Source organism: Chelon labrosus, assembly GCF_963514085.1.
Source record: "Chelon labrosus genome assembly, chromosome: 2".
NCBI classification, from domain to species: Eukaryota; Metazoa; Chordata; class Actinopteri; order Mugiliformes; family Mugilidae; genus Chelon; species Chelon labrosus.
In genome coordinates, this window is record NC_140338.1 from 28948132 (window position 1) to 28970095 (window position 21964).

At 41.0% G+C, this 21964-nt stretch overlaps 2 protein-coding genes across 2 annotated transcripts; both read right to left on the minus strand.

Moving 5' to 3' along the window:
- Positions 1 to 3354: 3354 nt before the first annotated feature.
- On the minus strand, positions 3355 to 7427 carry atp5pd (ATP synthase peripheral stalk subunit d). Its single transcript, XM_084572207.1, has 6 exons — positions 7346 to 7427; positions 6012 to 6142; positions 5343 to 5439; positions 4253 to 4324; positions 3945 to 4007; positions 3355 to 3828 (listed from the first exon to the last, which is right to left on the minus strand). Exons 2-6 carry the CDS (start codon positions 6131 to 6133, stop codon positions 3697 to 3699), a joined length of 486 nt encoding a protein of 161 aa, XP_084428333.1. The 5' UTR covers positions 6134 to 6142; positions 7346 to 7427; the 3' UTR covers positions 3355 to 3696.
- A 1598-nt stretch (positions 7428 to 9025) lies between these two features.
- LOC311496403 (homeobox protein MSH-C-like) lies at positions 9026 to 11844 on the minus strand. Its single transcript, XM_084556262.1, has 2 exons — positions 10953 to 11844; positions 9026 to 10371 (listed from the first exon to the last, which is right to left on the minus strand). Exons 1-2 carry the CDS (start codon positions 11377 to 11379, stop codon positions 9959 to 9961), a joined length of 840 nt encoding a protein of 279 aa, XP_084412388.1. The 5' UTR covers positions 11380 to 11844; the 3' UTR covers positions 9026 to 9958.
- Positions 11845 to 21964: the final 10120 nt, after the last annotated feature.

A 21964-nucleotide genomic window follows, 5' to 3' on the forward strand; every position in this document is an offset into this window, starting at 1 on the left:
ACGCTGATCCAATCAAAATAAAAGACCGGAGCAAAGGCTTGATGTCCCACCCATCTTTATGTAAATAAATAATACTTGCCCAATCACAATTGAGGGAAACAACCAGGCGACACATAATTGGATAATATCGGGAATGATTGACATTGAGCTGACCGGTCGTCGGATTTGGACCAATGATTTCGACACAGGACGCAGAACAGTTGAAAGACTGCAGACCAATATTCATTTTAAAAAGATTTATTAATTTTAGCTATCATTACATCAGCTGTATTATTTGCCAAACTTATCCTTAACTGTATCTTAAATAATTTTTTTTTGTTTTTATCAATTAAATTTAATTGATCAAAATTAAATGACCTCTTGTGTGTTTCAACACTGACATGTCACTCACCAACATGATCTGTTCTATCAGTTAAAGCCTCAGAAAGTACTGTATGAAATGTTAACCAGTGGTGAGGATCCAGACACCCCGCATCAGCAGTTTGCAGGACAGCTTCACCGTGACAAAGATGCTCTCAGAAGGACAAATCAGACTTCATCAGTCCAGAGTCACAGCTGGAGACTCTGGCTGCTCAAGGCCCCTGGTAAGTTTGATCAGCAGAGGGTATTGTCAGTTTACAGTGTGTGCTGCTGCAGTATGCTGTAAGACTGTCACATATTCACTCATCGGAACATTTTGTCTGAATGTGTTTGACCTTTCTCTCGACACACCAAAGTCTGGACTGACGGCTCTTAAAGGTGAGCTGACTGTGGAAGCTCAGGTCTTTCAATGTATGCAGCAAGTTTCTGGAGACTTTCTACCAGTCTGTTGTGGCGAGTGCCCTGTACTTTGCTGTGGTTTGTTGGGGGAGCAGCACCAGCAAAAAGGACATCAGTAGGACAATCCATCTCTATTTTTATTTTATTTTACTAGATTTCACTTGATTTTTTCTTATATTCTTTATTTTATTTTGTCTTATTTTACTTTCTTTCTTTTTACTTGTCGTTCTCAAGAGTGTTTTTTATGTGCTACTGTGACCAAGCAATTTCCCTTGTGGATGATTTAAGTCTATCTAAGTCTAAGTCTTATCAAGTCATTATTCATTTAAGAGTAATGTGCAAATAAAACATCCACTGTTGTTGCTCAGCAAAGAAAGGCATTAATGGAGAAACAAGATTTATTAAAAACTTTTATTTTGGTAGGTTTCCCTTTCTGCATTAACATGGCTTTCATCAATGGAAACACTGAAAGGAAGTCAGACAGAAAAAAAAAAGAGTTTAGAATAATGTGGACATAAATGTGATTTATCTCTGACATCTGAAGAAGTGAAAAAAGAGATGGATAAAGTTTGTGAGTCATCAGCTTTTGACTAATAAATGTATAGCTCCACCATCTGGTCAAGTAGTGTCATTTTCAGTAGATAAAAAACCCTTGCAACATTTCCAAGAAAGATAAGATAACAAGGAGGACTTTAATGATTCAACTGAACAAATTCCATCCACGTCCAAAAGTGCTTCAGATGTGAAGGGACATCAGGCAGCATAGGGAGCTAGATGACTGAATTCATGTAAAGCTATTGTCAGTTAACAACTTCCTTGTGCGGTGGATTCAACCACAGTGAGTCTGAGAGCATATTGTAGTTGTAATGACTGTCTCCTTCTTAACTAGTGGCATTGAATTATCAAGCACCAACCCTGATAGCACCATTTCCAACATCAAATACCAGAACATTTGTCTGAAGTTTACAGCCCGTCTCTGGGTTTGATTCTTGTGCTGTGCAGCTGAGTTTCCTGTGCAGAATGTTTCAAGATCAGTCGACAAGATCAAAACCAGTCGACAGCACTGATAAGGAGGCGAAGACAAACTGTAGTTGTGAAACAATAAAACAGCATTAACATAAACCATGAACAAAACCATGGCAGGAAAATGTGATGTAGAAACTTCAAGCCACAGCTCGTATCTTTCTTCATATCACTTTTGGACCAATTTTCAGTTTAACCTTCAAGACCAGAAGTCCTACATTCCTCATTTAAAGCTGATCAGAATATTTTCTATGTATTCTTTTTTTTTTTTTTTTTTTTTTTTAAATGTCTCTAAAACCATAAAAAGCATTTTCTTTAACTACGCAAAGACATTTTTTCTACAATGTTAAAGTAGAATGTGGCTTTAATTGCAGAAAATATCTCAAACATTTTAATATTGTATGAGCGTACAGAGCATGATGGGATGGTTTTATGCAGATGGTCAAACTATTTCTTTTTTGTCGTTTATGTGAATCTTTGTTTACATATATTCAACAGTTTATATTGGATGATATCAGCAACAAGAAGCAGATTTTTAACATTCCCATTGATGAGTTCCCCAGAGCTTTTCACAGCAGCTAGTTGGACCTGTAGGTGCGATTGGTGATATTAATTATGGCTCTGTTCCATTTAGTTTAGTCATGATTTAGTCAAGGTCATGATACTGTGAACGATGGCTGGTTGGAATGGTTACAACACACAAAATAGAACGGGAGCACAATTCACGTTATTAGTGACCCATGTGTTTACCTGCCGAAACCAGCTGCTTCAGTGACATGGATGCCAGGTCAAGCTACTGAGCTATAAAGCTCACACAGAAGTCTAGTGTGTTTGGACATTACAAGTCCATTGCCTACCATTTAGACTGAAATCAACCTGGACGAGTCTCAGTGGAAATCGGATTAGACTTTTGAAGATCTACGTGGAATAGCAGAGATAGTCGATGTCCTCCTTGATGGATGGAAGAAGGCAGAGCATGATATGGTGCAGTGCTCCAGATCAGAACAGTATTTAGTCCCATGTATTCTCACCCATACAAGAAATCTGTTGATTAGTTTGGGCAATACACATACTGTACGTCAAAGTAAGAAATAAGAACGAAATAAAACATATGAAATATATATAAAATATATAAAAGCGGGGTTACGGTCAATTCAACACAAACAACTTGATATGTCCCTGAGGGCCAATTATAGAGGGGCGCTGAACACAAAGACAAGACACATGCCTTTCAAACACATTCAATAACTTCAAAGTGTGGCCCTAATTTAAGAAGTGTGTCAAAAAATGTTAAAAACTAAAGGAATTAAAAAAATGTATTTATGGTGCACAGTGACATAACATAAAAAGAAAATTTCTCCACAAAACACCAACATTTATATTGTATTGTGAAAAATTTGATTCTCTTCTACAAAATACCCTAGATGCAAAAATTTTTGTGGCAGCTTTGAGGCTTTCTTTACAACTTCTGTGGTACAAGCAAAACATTTTGTGGGGGAGGTTTGCTTTGTTTTTGATGGCATCGGGCCTACAGGGAACATAACACGAAGAGGAAACGGATTCTTATGCATCTCAGGAATCACTTCAAGATTTATTTAATGCAAAACGAAGAACATTAGCCTGGTTAACAGCTCTATTTATTCCAGCAGTTGTTACAGTTATACCAACAAGAAAGTGGATTCATAACTTAATAGGGTCAAAATATAGCAAAACATTCATTTTAATCCATTACATTACCTTTAACTAAAACTGAAGTATTGGCGCCCCCCCATGGACACTAAATGCTAATTCCACAAACCACTGTGATTCAGGCCATTTTTCATTACATGTTTTACGCACCATCAAATAAAGACATCAAATAGTTCTTTTTAATATACAGAAAGTTTATTGTGAGGTGCGTGTCCAATAGTAGGATTACAATTCGGAAATAGGTTTGTGGGGCCAGTAGGGATATTTGACCTTGTCCAACTTGGTCTCGGGGAAGACTTCGTTGAGATCGTCGATGGTCATCTGATCGAATGGGATCATGTTCTTAAATGTATCCAGCTGACAAAGGAAAAAAAGTACAGTCATTTAAAAAAATAAAAATAAAAATAAAAAAAATTCTTATTACTAATCAACTTAATATGATCATGACGTGTTTTACAACAAATCCAACTTACCTCCTTTTCATACTGAGCGACGCGGGCCTTTGATGCTTCAATGTAGGCTGCAGCACTTTTGTTCTGTTAGAGAAGTGTGAAATAATTAATACCAAAACAGTAATCCGCCTTGTCGGTATCTATTTGTACAATTTCATTACATTTGGATAATTTCTGCAGATACACATGTCCCAGTATACTTTCAAACATGGAGATGTAGTCTGTCTGACAGCTGCTTTTTATTTTTTTTCATTTATAACATTTTAAATTCCTTAGAGGTTAAACTAAAAACAACGCTATACATTCAATGGTTTAATGTGACTACTTACAGCCTCAACCTCCTGTTGATTGATGACGCTGGTCTGTTTGTCAGCAGGCTCAGGGATCTGCAGCGCTTTGAACTGTGTGTAGGAGGAACAATAATGTGTCACCATTGTAATACAAACCAGCAACTACTTAAACTAATGATATAATAACTTGATAGATGACCACCTGTTATTCATGCAGCGGTGTTTCCCACAAAGGTGAAACTTTTCTACCGTCTTAATAGAAGCCCTTATTTAATATGATATCCCAGCTATTAAAAACTATTTATACAGTATATGGCCCATAGAAAAAGATTGAGTTTTGTATCCGTCCGTATAAAATTACCGTAATAACGCAGATATTGTATTTAGTGACAAACAGTCGTTGGGTTTTAAAATGTGGCGGTAACGTCAATTTTTATTAGCGAACAACACAAATAGCGTCTCATGCTTCATGAGTTGACCGTGCAATTTTCTCCGTCAGGTTAAATTCAGTACAGAGCAGGTGAGCAACCGGTGTGTTTGTAGGGGTTGGGGGGAGAGATGCTTTCAGGAGCAATAGGAAAAACAACGCAAGCACAACGTTATTTGAAACGTGCAAAAACATTTGATATGTTATGAGACCATGGTGGATAAATTAGACCCTGGCGGGCCGCCATAGACATTGAATGGGAAACACTGATGCAGAGGGCATCCTTTGTCTTTAAGAGTGACCGAACAGTATAAGAAGATGGACAACACATTAGCACATTCTCCCGTTGAGCAAACAGGGCTTGGAACATAATGTATCGTTACTGCACAGATTCAACTCAAGATGGCAGCGACCACTTGTGGCTTTACTTTAATGAAGCTGTCATGGCATCCATCTTTATATAGAGATGATTCAAACAAAGAAACAACAACAACAACAAAAAAACCCACTTTCCATGATATCTAAAAGTGACAAACTAGGACTTGCCTGATATATAAGTATAGTGTATGAAGAGTTTATTTTTAGAATAATGCATTACATTTGAAATCAACAATTTATGCATTAAATGAAAAACACGAAGGCAGTTTCAAAGGTAGGATTTTATGTCTATTTAAGTATGACAACTTGTCAAGGAAAGCTCACCTTCTTCTCAAACTCATCAACCATGCCAGCTTTGGCCACAGCGCTCCGGTAATAACTCCAGTCGATGGCTACAGGAGTCTCTGGCAGGGAGGTTAGCCTGGAGTAAAAATAGAAATTCAGGTTTAATAGAAGACGATGAAGGTAAAGTGGACACACTAAAAGGGCCATGCAAGAACTAATTTAACAAAAAAAGTTAATGAAAATGCAAAAAATGTTTCCATGAGACATGAGCATGAAGTAGTATAGGTGCACATGAAATTCCGTAGAAAATTTCCCCACTGTGGGATAGATAAATGATTATCTTATTTAATACAACTGAAAATATATCCTGATGAGAAGCATAAAAGACTTGGCAAAGAGATAATGGATATGCATTAAAAATGTTCAAGTAAATTACCAGTAGTTGAATGCTGACAATAGCCCTGACATGTTAACACTAAGAAGATGCATATACAAGGACTTGCACATTGCAAATAAACACATCCTAGTGTGCTGACATCCATTTACATTTCACTTTTATTCCAGTATAATGCAAACCGTCTCAGCCAAGACAGCAATGGACACTCAGCTCTGTAGCTTATATGTGCCATTCTCCGACTAAGTAGCCCTAATTAATTCTGATGTTAACCAATGCCTATAACTTATTTGTAAAGCTTGTGTTAAACATACTTGGCAGAGATAGCATCACTGCGAGTCTTCAGAGCGTTGAACATGCTCCGCTGGTTGGGTGGAACCCGCTCTGCAAATGCCAACCAGTCAATGGCCTTCAGGGCTACGCGACGGCCTGCCATCTTGACTGTCTGAAATTAGAGAGAAATTTGATTTGAACAAACTCTGTGGTTACAACATCCAAATTCCCAAGGCACAAAGGTGAAAAACTATACAAATCCCTCCTTAACCTCCCCCTCAACTCAAAAAAGTGTACAGTTTAAGACATGCATCCCCAAGAATGATAACAAGGAGAGTAGTATGGTTGCACGGAGTGGTCCAGTCCAAAAGGAACACCAGAGTGATAAGGAAACGTTCTGTCATGTAAGACCTATCTGCCAACGTCTGAAATGAAAAAGTATTAGCATACATGTAGATTATGCTTTTAATTTTTCTTATATATATATATATATTTTATTTTTTTTTTTTTAATGAGGAAGGAGGCATTTATATCATTCTATGAATCTCTAACCAGGTCATCCAACTTATTTTTAAATAGGAAAATCACACACACATGGGCCTAAGGTGCAGCATGTTTCCATATGTCTCTTAAAGTATTTCTACCAAGGTTAAGACTGAAGTAATGCTTAGGCATGAGACATGTTGGTTATTCTGATGAACAGAACAATTGCATTAGCCTACCTAATTTTCAGCTAGATTTAGTTTATAAACTATGGTCTGCTTTTGCATGCAACCATTCTGTTGTGGACCTTTGGATTTATATTACAATACGAAGTGATACTTATGGAAAGGCATTTACATTAAGATAACATATTGATTATTAATCCGAGTGCTTCTTCATAATCTTCCTTCATTAAGAAATTAGCTTGAGTACATAATTCAATGTAGTAAATTCACTTTCAAAGCTTTGAATGACACTATATTAAGTTTGAGTTAAACCACAATGACAAGTACCGTAGGTTGAAGTCACGATAATGGAGAATAGTTACTTTAAATTAAGTGTCAGTAAATACCGCTCGACTGCATCTGCTACAATGTACTTTTATAATGGTAAATAAATCAAATTTGACTAGAAGAAATTCCCGTCCTTCACAGTTTATTCAACTCAAGACCCCTGCTAGACTAGCTAATGTTAGCTAGCTCCGTTAGCTCGCTAGCCAAGGTCAGATAATTTCCTCCGTTAGGCCTCGAACTTCACAAAACACCAAGTGACCAGTGAATTCACTTTGTCATTTAGTGCACAAAGACACACGCGTGATGACGATAAATCATTACTGAAGCAGTTTGTATTCGGTGTTCTTTCATTCAATAGCCCGGTCGGCTTGTGTACTCACCTCGCTGCACAAAGTGTTGTCAGTGACAGGACGGAACGGCGGAAGTGGCTTCTTCTTCTTCTTCGTCTTCTTCTTCTTCTTCTTCTTGCAGAGAGCCGCTACCGCCCTCTACTGGACAGAACGAGCACTCACAGGAAGATCCGCTGCCTTGACTTGTTCGTCGAAAGCTCCGCAATTATGCGTTGAAGCTGCTGTAGACACACACACAGTCACTTGGCAGTTCATTAGGTACGCTAGTGAAAATGAACGCATTCCAATTTAACAGTCCTGGGATAAATAAAGGTTATGTTATTCAGATTTTTTTATTTTTTTTTTTATTTTTTATTTTTTTTTCAAATAACTGAGAGCACTGTTGATTCTACTTTGGAGGCTATGGTTTGCAGTACTGTTGAATTGAATCGGCACATGTTTCTAGACAGTGGGCTAGGGCTAAATAGTAGAAAAGCTTTAGTGTTAAATTCAATCCAGTTTAACAACACCACAGACTACATCCTCCAAAATGATCATACAGTTGAATTACGACCTTTCTGTTGCCGCATAGTTTGAACATTATAAAGGCCATGAAGAGGATGTAATGCAGGACTGGTTTATTAGAATGAAATCGTTTTCACTATTGTACCTAATTAACTGGCATATGAGTGTCTATCCGCAACTGTGCTTTACTGGTCAATAATGGCCAAATGTAGAAACCTAAAATCTCAGTCATGCTTGTGGAATTTTAATTTGGAGGCACTGTCTCCCTTTCACTGGGAAATGTTGAAATTGAGAGAAAGGTCCTATATATACAGTACATTTAAACGATTCAGCTGTGTGTAAGATATTGGATTAATAATGTTAAAGTCGTGCACACCGATCTGCGTCAAGTGTGCAATTAAAGGTAACAATTACAAATGATTAAATCGAGATATATACATATATATATTAATCAGAGGCAGCGTCAACATTCTCACTCCGCATCTTACGCAGTTTCATGATCGTGCGTTTGTTTGCGCGTCACAAAATCCATTTGGCACCTTGCGTTGCGCAGCGAAGATAACAAGTCCTAACAAGTTGTGGCTGTCTTATTTCAATTTAAAAAATAAATAAAAAATGATGTTGATTTTTGCGGACAAGGATGCAGTTGTATGAATGCTTGCGTCTTCAAGTAGGCTACAGCACATGGCGTTGGATTTATGCACGTGTTAAAGGACTTCATATTTTCATTTCCTTTTTTTTTATTATTTAAATAAAACAAATGTGTGCTGTCCTCGTGAAAACATGAAGAATGTAGTTAAACAAAACTGTGGTTTAAAATAGATGGCATCCAACTGAAACGTATCTGAATCTTTCCCCTCAGAGTGTGAATAAATAAATAAATAGTATACTATATTTTACAGTCAGTCAAGTAAGTGGAATTTATTGAAAAAAAAATAACGATTTGGCAATTAACACCAACTGAGGAGATGTCAGGCATTGAGGATCTTGCTAAGAAGGTTGGCCTTTCAAGTGCTTATGAAACAAAGCTCTCACCGAAAATAAAAACTTAAATAAATTGGCTGTGGAACCTTTAACAGAGCTATATTTGTGCACAAAGTCGTAGCAAACTTTGAAACTGCCAAACCTCAACAGACTCACACAATATAAAATAATAATAATTAATAATAATAAAAGAAAAACAGTATTAGAAACTGAGCGAACCACTTTCAGGTCATGTATAATGTTTATTTACTAAAAATCAGTATTTACAGGTGAACATTTAGATAGACTGATGTATGTACACAGTACAGATACAAAGACATTCAATAAATACCACATTTCCTGCTCTTCAAGCGAGGCGGCAGGGTTTTATGAACACTACAAATTGTATTTACATTTACAGCAAAATTCCTCAAGGAAAATCTACTATCACTCCCAGAAAGGCCACGTTGTGAGAGTAAACAAAAAGAAAAAAAAAAAAAAAAAAGAAACTATTACGTATGTTTTTATCTAAAATATAATTTCGTCCCTTTTTTGTTCAAAATATAGAAATCGTAACAGGACTTGCTGCAAGGAAATACAAAAGTTAATACAGCAACTCCGGGAACCTGCAGTTTTACCCGAGGATGACAGAACAGTCGATGCTGAATGAGGAGAAATACTTCAAGTGATTATAAAGAGAGAGCACACTGCTTGGTCTTAAGGCACTGACACCAGTTAAGTACTTTTCTGTTGCTTTTAAGCATTACCCCTCCACTTCAGTGGATTATTGCCTTCAGGTCCGGACAATTTTAAATGTTCAGTTTCTGCAGCGGAGCACGCTGGACGGACTGGAATGAGATATTTAAGGCATGTCGTTGAAAACCCTGACATTTACTTTTGGAGCTTTGCCTATAAGTAATTGAAGCCCGTGAATCCACAATCCACAGAACTGGACACAAAATGAGGAGAGCAAGTGAACACACTTAGTCTGATTACGTACACGTTTTTCTATCAAAATATCTCCCACGTTTTATTTTTCCTTTGTTTTGTAGTTTAGAAAAAAAAAATCCAAATTAAAATAGGTTTCCGATGTGTGGGCTAGAAGACGCATCATCCTCATTCATAAGTGTAGATATTGCAACCATAATTAGACACACACAGACAGAGAGAGGAGTACTAAGACAAATAGTACATCCCATAAGTGACGGGTCCACTGAACAGTCCTGGAACCGGCAGGCTGGGCCTCGGGAAGGCGTTTGACGGGCCCCAAGTTGGAGAACCCATGTGCGCTCCGAGTGGGAAAGGCAGCGCGAAGGCTGGTAGGACGGGCTTGGAGGCCAGCTTAAACTTTTCCAGCTCAGCCTCTTGCAGTCTCTTGGCTTTGGCTCTCCTGTTCTGAAACCAAATTTTGACCTGAGTCTCCGTCAGGTTGAGAGAGTTGGAGAACTCGGCTCTCTCGGCGATGGAGAGGTACTGCTTCTGGCGAAACTTGCGCTCCAGCGCCAGCAGCTGGGAGGTAGTGAAGGGCGTGCGAGGTTTCCTGTTGTTTTTGTGTTTCCTTAAAGTACACTGAGTTGGACTTGAGCTCCCTGTGAAAGAGACATTGCAAAGGAAAAAAAAAAAAACGAGACGAGGTTAGATTCAATAGAAAATAAATAAACTGACACTGGATCATCACAGCAGGTGTGGAAATTGGTCTTCACGATTAGACAAACAAGCAGGACGCAGTAAATAGTTTGTTTGGCATGTTTTTTTGTTGACAAATAAAACCTTGTGTCAGCCTGCATCACAAACTGACCACATTCAGGCATGCAAATATGAATGATAAAGTTTACTTAGGCGGCCACCCTATTTTTCTTTAATGAGTCTGTATGTAGCTTTTGTATGGATATTTTAAGTCACATACAAGGACGTAGGAAAAACAAAAAACAACACAGCCAAATAAGAGTTTCATTTTCTTAACGAAACAACTTTTTATGATAATTAACTTGCTCTCTGTAAATACCAAATACATGAACGAGATTTACGCACAAGTCTGCTGTCTGACATTGTGGCAGTTGTGACACAACAAGGAATCTGTAATTTAGCCTTTGGGACCTCTATTACTGACAGCAGAGATGTTGAATAAATGTGTGTTCGTGTGTCTGCTGTAGCGGAAGGACGGACTTACGAGGAGGTGTAGAAAAGGAGGACGTCTGGAACCAAGTGCTCTGATCTTTCTCGCAACACTGCGGACTGTCCTCGCTGGAGCTACTGGAAACACCCTGTGAGCTCTCCGCCGAAACCTTCCTCTCCGCGTAAAAAGTCCTTGGAGAGAACTGCGCGCCTTGCCCTGCCACGGGCTTCGGCAGAACCAGAGCTAAATCTGAGGGAGAGTAAGAAGTCCGACAGGTGGTCTTCTTGGAAATCAGCGACTCAACGCTGAAGGGGAGGCTGCTCCGCTGGAGTTTGTATCCTTTCTCGGTTGTCATGTCTTTGGGCTGAGGCTCCTCGCTCTCCGTGTCTGTCTCCTCCTTTTGATGAAGCTGTTTGGCGTCTTGGGACGGCGACCCCTGCACAGGATTCATCATGATACAAGGGGATGGGGCCATGCACATCCGTGTGGCCCGTTCAGAGGAATTGTGTGGCTGAGGTGTACTGTGTCCAATGTGCGTCTTTGCGCTGTCAGCGGTGCCCAGTAGCTTTTACGCACTGGACGGGGTCGTCTATAAAAGGACAGGGGCTGTCCCCCCTCCGTGCTCGCACCAATCAGCTCGTCGGTCTGACCTCGTGACGCCTCCAAATGCGGTTTTGATTGGCCCTCTGCCTCCCAAGAGAGCATCAAGAGGCCTTTGAAAGGAAGGAGACGTTAATCATACAGACCCCATGCTGTGCAGGGCTATTGATGGCTCTCACAAAGTAGCTTAGACCAATTTTAGCGCAATTAACCAGTGGGGAGGACTCTCTTGACCATTTACATCCATTAGCAGGGCACTTCCATCGGTACTGTTCCTTGAATTACTCTCCTACTGTAAAGCTGAGCAGGAACCAAAGAGTCACATATCAATATCAAAGTAAGATCTTTTATCAAAGATGAGAGGAAAACAATGTATCGATATATTTAATTTGCAGAAAAGAACAAGAGTTTTTTTTTTTTTCATGTGTAAATAATCAAATAATCGGGTTTTATAAATGACAGAATTAAAGTCTGGAAATAAAAACGAGTAAAGAAGCCGATAGAAAACCACACCCGATAGGAAAACGTGCAGAGTCAGGATAGAAATCGATTAGGTATGAGTGTTGGTCACACAGCATTACAGCAATTTAAGGCCTGTCATGAGCTCCTCTCCCTCACAATGGCCTCCGTTGAGAAGCAACAGGCGTTTTCTTTCTCCAGGTCATACTATTTAATAAGCCAGACAAGTTGTGTTTTGCAAGGCGCCAGGCTCGGCAGGATCAAAAAGGAAGATACCTCGGGGAGAAAAAGGCAACGGTTAACTCCACTTAACCAATTGTCCTCCAAATATTTCATAGTCCACTGCATGGAGCTGGGAGGAAGCAGGCGCTGACAGTTAACTGTTTCACGTCTAGCTTGAAATGGATGGGGTCTGATTTCGACTAGTATACACTCAGGACAAGGGCAGCAAAATGCATCTAGGTGAGTATTGAAGTTGTTTTATATTCTTTGCTGTAATAATAGATTAATTATAAGAATTGTGCTTTTTGTATAAGTGTGTCTTACTATTGCTGGGGTATGAAAGTCAGTGCTCTGATCCTTTTACTTAAAGGTTTTAGGATGCCGCAGGGTGAGCCCACTGCTAGTAAGAGTCCTTCATATTATTAACACACAACGCAGTATCAGCTCATTCAGAGTGTTGCTTTATCATATTTATTACATACATGGATAGATAAAGATTTCCAGCTGTATAAATACACAGTTTATCCACAGCTTGTAGTCGGTGGAGATGATTTTAACTTGATAGATCTCCAGTAGTATTTTACTGATCTGCATGGCACTGAATATTTAGTGGCAGTATGAGGTGTAATATTTGTATGCAGGTGTAATGACACAGCAGCAAATGTGGCAACCTACGACAAAATTGGAGTCAAAGTACCTTCCACAGTTATCTGTAGCCCATTTCCTCGCAGTGTGCTCATCGTTTAGCAGCAAGAGATGTAAGCTCAGATTTAATGGCGTTCATCGTCCTCGTCTCTCAACATGTCCAAGCTGATAAATGTGTCAGCCGCCCACCACCGCGGCCTCTGGCCAAACCGGGACCCCACCGAGAGCTCCGCAGTCACCAACACTATCAAGTACACAAGAAATGGATTAGTGAAAAGACTGACTGCGCTGTAGTGGTTGGGACGAGAACCTAACCCCTCCACCCGCTCTTACTCCACCAAATTAGACCCCTCCCTGATTGATAGCTTTAACGGGATGAACCAGTGAATAATTAACCTGTTAGACTCGCCCTGTTCAGGAGTCACTAGTAATTGGTTGCGCTCTACGTCAGTATCTCACGTATGGCTGAGGGCCTTACTGTCATGCTGCTGGGATTCTCCAAAAAGCAGCAACAAACTAACTTTGACTGACAAAATTTTTTATTGATGCCACTGATAGCTGGCCTCTCGAAAGCCCCCAGGTGCAAAGAACAATTTAGCCCTCATCAGGTAAGGGGCACAACGGTTTGGTTGATGATTCAGGCTGAGTAAATCCTGATGTTGAGTCTGCCCCTGACAAAACCAGCCTTCTGTCTCCTCGCGCACAGTGGCCTCTCGTCACCCAGCTGGTTTGCGTTTAAAGCCCAGCGAAATGCGCGCCCCTTCTTTCTGTCTCATCTCCATACTGTCGTGCAAGAAGGGGATGGTGGAGCGCATGGATTCATACAGAGATTCATCCGATACAGGTACACCCAGAGATAAATCTACACGAGGAGTACAGTTGCCTCTCCTCCCCTGGTGTTTGGGCCAGTGTATTTAGCTTCGGGCCGTCTCCCCTGCCCCAAAAGACATTTCTGTAACAGCATGCAGGCGAGTGAACTGTGTCAGAAGGTGTTAGTGAGTTTGAAAGCAGATCTGCTCTTCAAGGTCGATGTGAGAGCGATGGGAAGCACTTTCCCCTCAGCTGGCACCGGGAATGAAAACCTCTTCACATGCATGCGGCGGGGGCCATTTCCAATAGTCTCATGCTTCGATAAAACCATTTCACGTAGTGCAAGTTTTCTATTCAGAAACCTCCCCCAAAAAATTAGATTTGACAAGTGTTCTGAATCTCTAACCTGGTGTCTGCTCATGGAGAGTGTGCAAGCTGATGAACTCTGACTTTGTGCAATTCTAGGTGAGCTGATGTATATCTTTCATCAACAATGTGTGAATTCCCTACTGTAGCACGACTCTCTGTCAAACAAACAGATCATTTAGAGGAGTGAGCGAGCGGTGGAACCCAATCCCTGTGAGATGTGTCAACAGCGGCACAAAGACCTGTAGCTACAGGCTTCAACAAGGTGGACACTTTGCTGACATGACAGAGTAGATGGGGACAAGTGAGTGTGCCGCTCACGACACGTCACTCTTGGTTTATTCTCACTTATGTCGCCTGAAACTGGCAGAAGGCGTGTGCAAAACATTTACAGAGCTATCCATCTCAAGTAATCAGACGTTAGACGTAAGAAATGAACATTCTGCGGGGAAATGTAGTCGTCATTTCAGCGAGAAAGCAAGAGGTAATTATCCAACTATCCACATTTTAATTAAATTTCCGAGCTCCGAAAGCACTCGCATTTCTTCGCCTTGCTCACATAAGGTGACCAGCTCGGCATTCCCTGTTTAACAGCAGTTTAAATAGCAGTTATTTGTGTTGCTCTGTGCCGTGGAAAATATCTTTGACCTTTCATTTGACTTAACAAGTTGATCCAGTCCACATCAGACCGACTTCAATGCTGCACTTAAACGCTGGTTTGACATTTTCTGCCAAACCCACTTCCTCTTGTGGCATCACAGTGCCCTATGTTTGAATGTCGGATAATGAGGGAAATATTCGTGCCATGCTAAAGTAAAGGAAGCAAATTGCCTTCATCATGGCTTCTTTTTTGGATTGTAAAAAAGCAATCAGGGGATGGAGTGTCCTGCGGTGTTACAGCGGCTCTTTCTGACTCAAACACAGCAAGTCACGTATCATGCAATGGTTAAAATACGCATTTGGTGCTGAAGTTAAAGGAATGTTTGCTCATGTTCTGATACCGGTTGCATTTTTAGCATAACATCTTTCACACTGCCTGGCACTCTTACGCTTAGAAGAAAAAAGAGGTTTTTCTTTGAGAAGGTTCCTCCTGAGCTCTGCTGCCAGTACAGATTGTCAAGGAGAGAAACCCACAAGAGGTGACAATGCAATTGGCAATTTCGTCTGGCTTGCCATCGGCCATAGAAATCCACATTCTTGAGGAAAGTCTAGAGACAATGCGAGTGGGCGAGTTAGGTTGAGCGCTGGGGACGAGGAACTTTGTGTGGCTACTCTGTGGTCTCATTCACAAACCAAAGAATGTCACCACAATATCATATGAGCCCAGCAGCCAAAGCTGTGATGCAGTATATCTGAGAAAAAAAAAAAAAGAAATTTAAAAAAAAAACTATGGCAGCAGCAATTTTCTCTGTGTGACAGTGAGGCCAAAACCAGTAACTGTATTGTATAAATTGCAGCAATTTGGTGCATATTATATTTTCTTTTTCACATAATAAAAAAAGCATTAGCTGATATTTAAACAGGGTGAAATAAAATACGGATAATTCTTCTCGCTTCTTTTGACTGCCAGTGTGACTGCAACCGAGGCGACCGTTGACTCTGTATGGATGAATTCAGGTAAATTCACAATGCGGTGAAATTATACTGAAAGATATACAGATGCTGTTGATCATTTGTAGGGAATTATTGCTCTAGTAAAAAAAAAAAGAAATAATCACAGCAACAATAAAAAAATATATATAAAAAAAATTGAGGTAGAATTATTATTATTTTTTTTTTTTACAATACATACAGAATAAAATACTGTTATTTTGGCAGCTGTTCCCACTTTTACACATAAATGATTTTACATATTTGAATGCTAATCATTGCCCGTGTCTGAAATCTTTCCTGGCAGTTAATTATTATTATTCTGGTTGCATAATAAACTAATCTTTCCTTATAACTGATGCACATGTCCTGCTTTTGAGAAGTTAAAAGGACACCTCTAAATGTTTAAATGATAGTTATGTGTATTTATAAGTCGTCTCGCTTTCTTATCCAACTGATTATATAAATCTTTACAAGGCGATAAACCGCTGAAGTAGAAAGAGGTTGAATACATTGCAGACCCAGGCAGACAATCCTTGTCTCATAGTAATAATGTTATTGCAGGCACCAAAGGTCAGAACAAATGTGTGTGTTTGAATATCCTGAGATTACAATTTCAAAGTCCTCCCCATGAGAAGTCGAACAATGGAGAGGGTGGGAAGTTAAAAAAGCGGGGTCTCTTTCAAATAAACAAGCATGAGTCGGCCCTGAATAGGGCTGCTACCGAGCAGCCGGATTGGTTCTCAGAAGACCGAGAGCAGCGACTGTGCAGGCTCTCCTCCTCCTCCTCCCTCCCAAACAAACTCATCTAGTAAACACAAACAACCCGATCGAGGGTCACAACATATAATTTAGCACTCTAGCTCCATGTCTTCATCCCACCTTTTGTGTTATGTCTTCTGTACTCCCCTTCTTCTCCCGCTGAACAGAGCGTGGACGGGAAAGTAGATGGGGGGTGAGAGCTCCCCTTTTTTGTGCTATTGCTTAATGAGCCTGAAAATACAATTGCACTGTCCTGACTGTGAAGGTAGCCTGCAGGCTAGTGTAAATTAGCGGCGCGAGGAAGCCTGGAGGGGCTGAGTCTTGCTGAGAAGCCCGAATAGAGAGATGTGGTGAGAGGAGAAAATCCTGTTAGAGCGGTGCATGCGGAGGAATCACGGTGCGTTTTCGACCCGACTGGAGCTCACAGGGCCACTTGTTGCATCTCTCTGCTGATGTGTGAGATTTATTGAGACTGCACCGCAGCCATGTGTATTGGCATTCATTATGTGAGATGTCAGTTGTTTGTCACATTTCAAACCCATAATTCCAGTTAGTTCCACACAATGGCTCTTTTCAGCCACTACTACAATCATCATTCAATTTAATTTTCTATTCTTCTGTAGATTCCACGGCGAGGCAGCGGAGGCCAGAGTCTCCCACATTGCATATGTCCTCTCATGAGTTTGAGATGCTCTTTTGACCGCTCCGCTAGGCATCTGCTGCCCATAGCCTGCCTATATCTGCATTCTAATGCACATATCCTGCTGGGATGTTAACTTTAGGCCCTCAGTAATTGATGGCTTCCACACTTCAGCCGAGTCCCCCCTTTTTACTTCTCCCTGCCGATTGTTGGTATATCTCTGTGGTTTGGGGGTCTTTCAGTCAACCATTGTTCTTTTATGGAGGAATTATAATAGACTAAAGGAGAAGAAGAAAAGAGAAAGAGAGGAGGGGGAGAAGAGGGGAGGGGATAAAAAGAGAGTCGCTGCTGATATTTAGTGAACTCCGAAGGGGGAGTTTTCATTCTCATTCTGCAAGTTTGGCACATGCCTTCTGTTACTAAGTGGCAGCGCACTGAAAGAGCTTCTTGCATTTCCCATTCTGCGGCTCTGCTAGGTGCCTAGACTTACAACCCTGGCAGCTGTTGGGCCTTCTATGCAGCTATAGACTCCTCTCCACAGGTGAGCTCCCCTACCAAACTCCCAGTCTCCACTTCACTCAATAGGGCCTTTTTCAAGTCTTTTATCAGCGGGGAGAGGCTGACTTTATGTGGGTGCCACTCACAGAACTGCAATTCATGGCTCTTGAGATTGTAATTAATGTTATTCATTGTGTAACATGCACAGTTTGATTCAGCACCAGGGGGATTTATATCTTGTTTTAGCAGCATCTTCTTAAGCACATTTCAATGCCTGTCATTTTGAACTTTGTGTATATGCTAATTACAACACCCATAAACAAACAAACAAACACAAGCATCACGTAAATACACCGTCTCTTTGGCAGAAGGAATCTGACCTTTTTTTTTTAGGCTTATCTCATACAAACAACTGACAAAAACAAATCAAATAGAGCAGAGCACGTTTGAAGGAGAAAAAAAGTATCTAATTTCTCCCAAATTTGCCACGAAATGATGTTGCATACAATATGTGTTTATGTGATATGCTAGCCAAAGTGGCCAGTGGTTGGGTCTCTATTTCTGAGTGGGAACAATTACTTTAAAAGCTATCGGCTGGATTGGTAAACCACTCTAAATTATGTTGTTGTTTTGGTTTGGGCAGGTTTCAGCACCTTCTTTTTCTTCTGAATTCAGTGGCAGAATATTCGCATGTTTATTTTCTCCTTCCCTTTTTTTTTTCTCTCGGGGATGCGAGCTGTTACATATTACTCCTAAGGTGTGGTGCCTCTTCCCTCAAAGGCCTCCTCTGTTTCCCCCAAACTGCTGCCAAGCTGGGCTATCTATTCATTTGGTTACTTAAGTGTAATTGCTCCCCTTTGAAGCCTCAGAGAGGCAAATCATTTGCTTTGGCCCCGGGGCAGTAATGGTCACCGAGCTAGCGACCCCCTCCCGGTCCGAGAGCGTCGGAGAGACCGCGAGAGGCCAGCTCCCATACGGAGAAGAAATAATACGGCCAGGGCCGCTCAATTTCACCTCCCTTTTCATCCCATTCTTTGAAAACTTTTTATTAACAACAGCTTTCTCTCTCATACCAGGGCGCCAGGAGAGGGGAGGAGAGGAGGGAGGGGAGGGTAGGTGGCATGAGAGGATATATCGGCAGCGGGGGAGGAGGCTGGGGGGGGGGGGGGGGGGTTGCTGTCCCCCTGTAGATGCCTGCTGGATTCTCACACACTCACATGCACGCACATATACCAACCACGCACACATACACATCATCAATAGTGACAGGTCAAGGAGGCATTGAGAAAACAGCCCCCCCACCCACCCACCCCCCTCTCCCCCATGGTTCACACTGCTAAACAAGGACTCATGTTTCATATGCCACAGGCCTCACGCGCACACACACACAGACACACATGCATTCCTGCTCCATGGCAGCTTGTCAGTGTGACTCTGCATGTGTGTTTGCTAATATGAGTGACTAACTTATATACTCCCCTCTTTCTCGCTCTCTCTCTCTCTGTATATATATGCATCTATATACCTGCTTACCTCATTTTACGCGTGAGAATGTAATCGACTCACCGCCTTTCAACCTATGACAGGCTGCGAAAATATACAGCACCATCGTACACAAAGAGCCCATTTAATGCTGAAAATTACTCCACCACTTACTGTAATTGTGACAATTCTGACCACATTGACATTGTAATCTCATAATAAGGTAATGGGGACGGAAACTGTGTACAGGAGTGCGATTAGAAGGGTGTAGCACAAAAAAAAAAAAGGGTTAAAATGTCAGAACGTTTTCTTGTCCAGGCAGAGGGACTACATTTTGCTTGTTTGCGCTTTTCTGGGGGGAGGTGGGGGGCTGTGTTGATGAAGTCATCCATACAATCTTAAAACTGATAATGGGGCTCTGTTTGCTTTCTTATCGCCGCGGGACGCTGTGACTAAAAGGATTACTGGAAGTCGCTTTTTAGAAGGAATATTTCATTGTCGTCTTGAGCGCGGGCATGTTTCAGATGTTACACCGTGTTCAGATGAGGCACAGAGAAAAAAAAGGGTGAACCCCGTCTTTAGAAGGAAAAATGATTACTCCTAAATAGCACAAGTTATCTGCAAGACACCGTGGAGCCAAATCAATGTGGACAGGCATCCATAAAAAGCCAACCTGGTTATGAATGCTGCGTTTTACTTGTATCATTTTGACTTTGAGGTTTTTAAGAGAGAAGCATTCCCTGCAGTCAAGCCAGATGGTAACAATTCTTAGACATATTACGAGCTGCTCTCTGCCAAATAGCATACCTTTGGGCTATGTTTTCAGTGGGCTATAAAAGCCAATAATGTAATTTTGATCTATTTTATCAGATATCACCCCAGCCCCGGCTGCGTTTATATAAGACTAAGTTTAAAACAGGACAAGAAGTCTCTCTGTTTTGCCTTTTGCTCTATAAGTGCACGATTTTCAATATCTGACCCGCTGTGTGGCTTTGCTTGTTTGACTTCTGCACTGAACTGAGATGTGGAGCGGGCCACAACAGTGAGGTTAACCTCCATGTTGTCAGGCATATGGCACTGGGTATATGTAAAAATACACTTAACTATAGGTGCGTGGTTGCCCACAAAATGACTTGTGCAGGCCGGCGTGGAGAGAATAGGGGATTCTTTGTGGAAGTACTTGAAAACCTTGACCCTGACATCTCTTAATGTAACAATGACACAGTAGCAAAGTATCCCAGCGCTGCACCACACTCCCCAGTGGTCTGCCATCAGCTCCATGACTCACCACTGACCTTGCAATAAGTTTCCAGCACTCCTCCAGACCCATTTAGAAAATCTTAGGGGACACACTTTACTATATGATACGGTATAACGGCATACACTCCTGAAAAACACTCAAAACACACACCTACTACACAGCAGAGACATCAGAGCCGAGGGATTATGTCCCATCTGCAGGTATTTCTACCCCATAATGACAGAAGAATGTAATTGCCCCGGAAAGCAACCACAACAAGGTGGGACGATCGAGGACATTAGCTCAGGTTTTCCATTGTGAAGCTTGTTGTTTTCTTCTGCGCCGATCGCATCCACAACTGGCGGCCTGCTGTGTGGAATTACTTGCGCTAATGGCCCTACACACTTTTGTTGCAGGAAATCGGACAGCCGCGCTGTAACTGCTAAAACGGCGATTAAAAAACCCAAATTGCATCATGATGTTGAGCAATTCGGCAGAGAGGGAAAGAGGGAGAGAGGGAGGGGGGGGAGAAAAGCTCACCAAATGAAGCAAATGGGATTATTGACCACTTATGGGATGTGTAAAGTTGTCTCGTGGAGCTGTAGCCATGTCTGTTGGATTTCTTTTGGAAAAATAAGACTTTAAAATAGCCTTCCAAATCTGAAGGCAGCTTGTAAAGTCTAATTAAAGTTTGCAGTATTAACTCTGTAATTTGCTAGTCTGTGGGGTCATTAAGTGTCTCCCTGGCTTGGTTTAATGAGATACAAACTGCAGTTAATGAGACAAATAGTTAGCTGTAGTTATGCCTGGCTGACTGTTGGCTGTAGACTCTCTGAAGACTAAATAACTCAATTTTAACTTTCTTTGTACTCTGTAGGTGAGGCTCATGGCTGTGTGTTTTCGATTGGTTTGTTTAACGATAATTAAAGTATGAATACCTGAGCCATGAGTGGAGGAAAAAAGAAGGATTTGCTTGATTTAAAAATGTAAAAACAGTTAATCCTGCATCTGTTTGGTTCAAATGACTGCACCGGCTTTTAATCATATCTGACCTTTTTAAAAAACGTGGTCTTAATTTAACATCAGAGGGAGGAAAGCACAGTGTGCATTATTTTGAGGTTTTATCTCCTCGTAGTCATATCCTCTCATTGCTTGTGGTGCTTGTTAAAAGCCATTGTTGATAACAAACGCAATTTTCCTGTGATAAACTGAGTACGACAGGGCAGCCTCATTGAGCGGGCCGCACAAAACTGTCTTTGTCTCTCATCTCCAGCGGCCGGTTACAAAGCCTGAGCTTCCCCCCGATGACTGAAGTCTGACTTAACTAAACATTTTTTCTCTTTATCCCCTTCTCTCTCAGTGAATTTGTGGTCGTGTGCAATCCTTTAACGAGCTCCATCTTTGACCTGGGTTGTATGTTTCCAGACATGTCATGTCTTGTAAGTCAAGGAAAGACTTTAATGTCCACATGATTTAACATTAAAGGGACCGGTTCCGAAAACGGGGCTCAGTGCCAGAGAGGTAATAATATACCCGTAAATGAGAAAATGTAGATGCAAAATACATCCTTCAGATGATGGGAGTTGGCTGGGAGCGACACCGTGGATTCAGATACAGAAGACTTCTGTGTTTCAGTTTAACCAAGAAAAATACATGGAGACAAACGCACCAATATGTCTGAGCAACATTTAAAACTGTCACCAGTATTGACCCAAGATTTCTTTGTTTCTTTTATAACTTTCTTTTCTTCGT

What these genes read in the sequence shown, in the direction of transcription:
- LOC311496403 (XM_084556262.1), bottom strand. Translation starts at nt 11,379, where the DNA reads ATGTGCATGGCCCCATCCCCTTGTATCATGATGAATCCTGTGCAGGGG. An exon ending in CTCCTTTTCTACACCTCCTC is followed by an intron (nt 10,372 to 10,952) that starts GTAAGTCCGTCC and finishes TCTCTTTCACAG; the next exon opens with GGAGCTCAAGTCCAACTCAG.
- atp5pd (XM_084572207.1), bottom strand. Translation starts at nt 6,133, where the DNA reads ATGGCAGGCCGTCGCGTAGCCCTGAAGGCCATTGACTGGTTGGCATTT. An exon ending in TTGATGAGTTTGAGAAGAAG is followed by an intron (nt 4,325 to 5,342) that starts GTGAGCTTTCCT and finishes TCCTACACACAG; the next exon opens with TTCAAAGCGCTGCAGATCCC. An exon ending in TCGCTCAGTATGAAAAGGAG is followed by an intron (nt 3,829 to 3,944) that starts GTAAGTTGGATT and finishes TTCCTTTGTCAG; the next exon opens with CTGGATACATTTAAGAACAT.